This window comes from Bison bison, unplaced genomic scaffold (genome assembly GCF_000754665.1).
Source record: "Bison bison bison isolate TAMUID 2011002044 unplaced genomic scaffold, Bison_UMD1.0 scf7180017864144, whole genome shotgun sequence".
NCBI classification, from domain to species: domain Eukaryota; kingdom Metazoa; phylum Chordata; class Mammalia; order Artiodactyla; family Bovidae; genus Bison; species Bison bison.
Window position 1 is genome coordinate 2,014,645 of NW_011494716.1, and position 6,224 is coordinate 2,020,868.

The following is a 6,224-nucleotide window of genomic DNA, read 5'->3' on the forward strand; positions in this document are numbered from 1 at the left end:
GTTTGCAGAAGGAGAGTTAGGAGCCTCACCCACAGAGCAGCCCCACTCCCGGCTGCAGACTCTGGAGAAGGTTGAGACGAGCGAGCCCCATCCACACGCACCACACCGCACTGAGTGACAGAGTCATCGCAGAAACAAGCACATATTTATATATATAAATCTTTAAAATGTGTAAAACAAGCCTGCACACAGCACGTGAGGAGACTATAAAGTCAGGGGAGCGTGGTTACCTCTGGATCCATGGGGGTTATATTGGTGTTACCGTTCTGTCTGTTTAAAGCGCTTCACTGTTCACAGTGGTTCTCACTGCCGTGAACAGGGTTCAGGGTGGTACGACCTGCTCTCTGCATAGCAGTCTGGCCGCATGCAAGTGAAGGCTGTCCTTAGGCTACATCCAAAACTCCTGCTTGCAGTACCCAACTGTACAGACGTGGTCGCACACGTGTGTGATGCATGTGCGCAGACCTCCTGCAGGGCACTGAGTGACGGCAGACACGACCTGATGCCATCTGCAGGCCAGGGTTGGAGAACCTAATTCAACCCGACAAGGGAGCACTACGCTGCCACGCACGAGAGGAGAGAGCTTTATGTCCACTGGTGAAGAACAAGCTAGGACAATCCAGTTTAAAATAAACAAGCTGGGGAGCAGCCGTGGGGAGAGCATGGAGACGGAGACTGAGGCGGAGGCAGAGGCAGGCTCATGTGCGCCTTCTGTCTCGTCCAGATTTTTACATGTGCAGGTACTGTCCCCAAATTCTTTTTTAGAAAGAGCATGTTAACATTTTATGATGCAAAAAGTCCCAGGGATTTCCCTGGTGGTCCAGCGGCTAAGACTCCATGCTCCCAATGCAGGGACCCCACCTGGGTTCGATCCCTAGTCAGGGAACTAAGATCCCACATGGCCCAACTAAGACCCAGCACAGATTAATAAATAAATAAAATCACACACACACACACAAACATATACATATATAAAAGAGCAACCCATTCCAGTATTTTTGCCTGGAGAATCCCATGAACAGAGGAGCCTAGTAGGCTACAGTCCATGGGGGTCACAAAGAGTCGGACATAACTGAGCATGACAACAGGCAGGAAACCAGTACAACATTGTAAAGCAATTATCCTCCAATTAAAAATACAATTTTAAAAAAATTTATAAAAACAGAAATACAGCATACAGAAATAACTGCATGCATGCTAAAGCTGTGTGTGCCAAGATATTTCCTGGAGCACTGCCTATAATTGCATAGTGTTGGAAACCTCAATTCTACTAATAAGGAACTGATTTAACTAACTATGGCATGGATACTGTATGGAATACCATAAAAGAGCACAATGTCTATGCAACATTAAGTTATTTTTCAGAAGCTGCAGAGCAAACATGCAGTAGAATCCCACTTCGTTCAATGGATAAAGCCATGTGTCTGCAGGTGTCTACAGACGTCGTCTTTTATCAACCCAGTGGGCATCCTGAGGAACAGGGGTGGCCTCCTGATTCTGTACAAATTTTGTAAGTGATGGGATGATGAGTGCTATTCACTGTTTTAAAATTTTTTCCACACTTTTCAAATAACAGTATTTTTGAAGTTATTCTAAGAATAGGTTTCTATACTGACTCATGACTGTACCCCTAATGCCTAAAGTGGCACTCAGCACTGGGTATCCACAGACACTCAGTGAAAAATGTGCTGAATAAACGGATGCAGAGCCGTTATTTCTGTGTAGGAGAAAGTTCTCCTGCAGTTTATAGTTCGGTGATAAGATGCTTCAGCTGCTGTGATGGAATTACAAGCTAATAAACAGGGTCACTCACATGATTCAGAAAATACTGCACGATGATCTCATGGCCGGCGGCCGCAGCTTCCATCAGCGGAGTGAATCCATACACCGGCTCCCTGCATGGGGACCTCGGTCAGACAAAACCTCGGCGACAGCGACGCCTTCCCCCACTGCCAAGCCTGGAGGGCTCCCTTGGCTTCTACCCCCAGAGCTAGTCTTTTGTTCCAAAGACAATCCACCTCCCATCTCTGCTCCTTCACAGCTGTTTCCACTTGCTGTGATCTGAACCTCCACTTAACCACAGCAAAAAGCAGCTGTCACCCCTCACTGCTCACAGATAGTGAGCACCTCCTCTCCACCTCTCCAGATACCCCACCTTGCAGATCAAGACCCTACAGGAACCCTCCTGGGACTCCAGGACTAAGAACCGATGCTGCCCTCACCATATGTAGCTGGTGCTTGCTTACGCTTAACTCGGAGCTGACCTGCACCAGGCGCATGCTCACCTCTTCAGAGCGCCCCTGGCTCTGACTAGTGTCGCCCTGTCTAGGAGACAGGAAGCGAGCCAACCACTGGTTTTCATGTTCGGAGACATAGAGCTTTCAGGTTTTAGCATCACTGAAGTCAGAATGTCAATAAACGAGTTGCAATTTAATGAGAAGCCTTTTTTTTTCTTACTTAACGGGCTGGAAACCTACAGTGTGTGACCCCGGCTGACACCAGCCAGGATGTGCAGAGTCAGGTGGATGCTGGGTTGAAAGAGGATTATCACGGTGACACGCTTTAGACAGCACCACTACTTCCAGCTTAAAAAACTCAAGAGTGCTTTCGAAGTATCACTTCGTACGTGTATGTGGAATGATATATACATATACACATACGGAAAACAAGAAAGAGAAAGGGACTGGCATTTAACACGTCAGTTAAGTGTCACTCACTGTTAGGCCCCTGGCATATGATGGGACGTGTAAATCTTCTTAACGCTGTGACATAGGCCCTACCATCCTCTTTTCAGATAAAGAAAACAAGGCACACAGAGCTCAAAGTGCTGCACCGAGTGTCACCCAACAGATAGGTGAGAAAGCCAGGAGGCTCCCTGTGCCTCTGCCCTGGGCAGCACTGTCCCCACCAGCCCAGGTCTTGAGCCTGTCACACCGAGGCAGGGGCTCCCGCACTCTGGCCTCTAGCTACCTCGCCAGCTGCCCTCCTCAAAGTCAGACCTGACCACCCAACTCCCACAGCTGCTGAAGACCTGGTAATGACCTCACGTTGGCGTTCGCTCCACTGTCCAAAAGGAACTTGACCATCTGCTGGTGCCCAGCACTGGTGCAGTGGAAGAGGGCAGTCCAGCCCTGAATGTCTTTCATTTCCAGCTCAGCACCTTGCTTTAAGAGAACAGAGAATGCCTGTTAAGGCCACGTCTCCTCCGCACAGGGCGGGCACCCTCTAGGCCATCACACTGAAAGAATCGAAGTGATTACCCAGGCGCGCTGCAGTGGTTCCCTCTCTGCCGAGCGGCCTGAGGCCCTCGAAGCTCACCTGGAGAAGAAAATAGGCGATGCTCTCGTTGCCACAGCTGGAAGCCAGCATCAGTGGAGTCTGCCCTTCCGGGGTCGGCACATTCACACTGACCCCCGCCTCGAGCAGGAGGTGCACGATGGTATCGTGTCCAATGTAGGAGGCATACATCAGCGGGGTCCAGCCACCACCGTTCTTCTTATTCAAATCTAACTCTCTCCTAAACAAATGCAAGACAAGCTAGACACGCCAGGCATCGTACATGTGGGATTTACCAAACCCAGTGGCCAGGCCAGGCCAAGAGAAAGAGTGGGGAGTGCTGGCAGGAAGCAGAGTCAACTGCCACCCAGGACATCACTGGGTTCCGGGGTGACTCCACTTTCTGGACCATTGCCTCTGCACACTACCTTGAGTTTGCCTCCATGCTCCAACTTCTTGTTCTCATCTGTGCCCTCTTCCTACCCCAAAGTCAGCTCTTCCTTCCTCCCACCAGCCACAGAGACAGTCCTCGACCAGGGGAGGTTCTGCCCCCAAAGAACGGTTGGCAAAGCCTAGAGACATTTTTTGACTGTCATAACTGTGAAGGGAAAGGCTACTGGCGTCCAGGGGCGGAGGGAGGCTGGGCGTGCTGCTCTGCATCTGCTGCTGCTGCTAAGTCACTTCAGTCGTGTCCAACTGTGTGCGACCCCATAGACAGAAGCCTACCAGGCTCCTCCGTCCCTGGGATTCTCCAGGCAAGAACACTGGAGTGGGTTGCCATTTCCTTCTCCAATGCATGAAAGTGAAAAGTGAAAGTGAAGTCACTCAGTCGTGTCTGACTTTTTGTGACCCCATGGACTGTAGCCTACCAGGCTCCTCTCTGTCCATGGGATTTTTCAGGCAAGAATACTGGAGTGGGTTACCATTTCCTTCTCCAATGCATGAAAGTGAAAAGTGAAAGTGAAGTCGCTCAGTCATGTCCGACTCTCAGCGGCCCCTCCATGGACTGCAGCCCACCAGGCTGCTCCGTTCATGGGATTTTCCAGGCAAGAGTACTGGAGTGGGGTGCCACTGCCTTCTCTGGCTCTGTATCTGGAGGTGCACAAAACACCCCACAGAGCAAAGGAGGAGCTGGCCCAGCTTGTCAGCAACGCTGAAATCGGGACACTACTGATTGTATACCACTATTCAAAACTGCCTTCCTCACTGGTGCCCAGCATAAACCATCCCTGACAACCGCCTGAGAGAACAGTTTATCTGACATGAAGTGAAGTCACTCAGTCGTGTCTGACTTTTTGTGACCCCATGGACTGTAGCCTACCAGGCTCCTCTCTGTCCATGGGATTTTTCAGGCAAGAATACTGGAGTGGGTTACCATTTCCTTCTCCAGGAGATCTTCCCCAACCCAGGGAGTGAACCTGGGTCTCCCGCATTGTAGGCAGACACTTTACCATCTGAGCCACCAGGGAAGTCCATAATCTACCTATGGGTTAAATGTCTACAGCTGTGGGCCAGGCCTCACTAGTCTCCTGATGACTCCACCTGGGCCATGGTGCTCAAACATCCAAGAGGAAGGAATGCCTCCCAAGACCTCTTACCGCTGCACACACTCCTTCACCACCTCGTACTGGCCAATGGAAGCCGCTGTGTGAAGATCCAGGGGGACAGCTAGCTCCTCCCGGCCGACCTGCGTGCCCAGCCCGTGCCACATGGACAAGCTGCGGTTCAGCAGCTCTGGCTCGCTGGCTTCATCGCTGAGCTCCGACATCGCTGTGGAGGGGGATGCTGGGGTCGGTTAGGTCTTTCCTTCCTGGTAGTTCCAGGGGATGAAACGCGATGGTCACACTCCTGCCGCAGCAGACTGCCGCCCACAGCAGCTGAACGATCCTGGCCGCCAAACCTGAACAAGAATCCAAATCAGCTGAGTGTCAGTTCTGCGCTCCTTTCAGAACACCCCTTCAGCCTTCTTTGGGGGTGTCTCTTCTACTCCAAATGCCTCCTCCAGGGTAGAACCCACATTCTCTTTTATTGGAGGCTCGCTCAGTTAGTAAAGAATCCACCTTAATGCAGGAGACCCCGGTTTGATTCCTGGGTCAGGAAGATGAGCTGGAGAAGGGATAGGCTACCCACTCCAGTATTCTTAGGCTTCCCTTGTGGGTCAGCCGGTAAAAAAAATCCGTCCGCGGTGCGGGAGACCTGGGTTCAGAAAATCCCCTGGAGAAGAAAAGGCTACTTACTCCAGTATTCTGGCCTAGAGAATTCCATGGACAGTCCATGAGGTCTGTCAGACCCCATGAGTCAGACACGATTGAGCGACTTTCACTTTCAACTGTCTGAAACCGGGCACAACGCTGAGGGGCTATCAGAATCATGGAACGAGAACGCGGATGCCCAGGGACCGTAAAGCTGCTTTATCACCCTGCTCCATGCCAGACGCTCTAAAACAACCGGGTATTCCTTAGGAACAAAGTCATATCCAGGTATATATCAGGTATACTTGAAAATCTTTTGCTTATCGCTTCTAGAATTTATCTCCAGGAAGTAGCACTGGGAATGAGATCTTTTAATTTTCCTTCCACCTTTGCGTTCTGTCCGTTTGGTAAAATGCTAAGTATCTGTTACTTTTAAAGCACACCAAAGTAGTAAATAACAACAACAAATGACGTTGGTGGTGACCGTCACGCCCACAGGGAGGTCTGTAAAAGCCCGAGGGCACCGCGTCCTGCCCCGGGGCGTGGGCCTTCCGCTGCCTCCAGACATCCCCACCTCGTTCTCGGGCCCCAGGGAGGGTAACCTAGGGAACTACCCAAGCGCCGACGCCTCCTCCCAGTAACCTTACCCCACACGTGGCTTTCCGTCCCGGCTCCTCAGCTGCGAAGAGGACGCTCGGAGCTGTAAACTCCGCGGCGAACCAGCGGCAGGGCTGGGACGCCCCGCGAACGGGCAGC

The 6,224-nt window shown here is 51.4% G+C and overlaps 1 protein-coding gene across 1 annotated transcript in view; it reads right to left on the bottom strand.

The window, feature by feature from the left end:
- The window catches only part of ANKS3 (ankyrin repeat and sterile alpha motif domain containing 3), a 15,248-nt gene extending 9,030 nt beyond the window's left edge, over nucleotides 1–6,218 (bottom strand). The window contains exons 1-5 of the mRNA XM_010840497.1: nucleotides 6,116–6,218; nucleotides 4,875–5,176; nucleotides 3,319–3,517; nucleotides 3,043–3,164; nucleotides 1,814–1,895 (exon numbers count right to left, since the gene is read on the bottom strand). Of these exons, the coding sequence (XP_010838799.1) occupies nucleotides 1,814–1,895; nucleotides 3,043–3,164; nucleotides 3,319–3,517; nucleotides 4,875–5,044 (573 nt within the window). The 5' untranslated portion in view covers nucleotides 5,045–5,176; nucleotides 6,116–6,218. The remainder of the gene's footprint in view (nucleotides 1–1,813; nucleotides 1,896–3,042; nucleotides 3,165–3,318; nucleotides 3,518–4,874; nucleotides 5,177–6,115) is intronic.
- Between the last annotated feature and the right edge of the window lie 6 nt (nucleotides 6,219–6,224).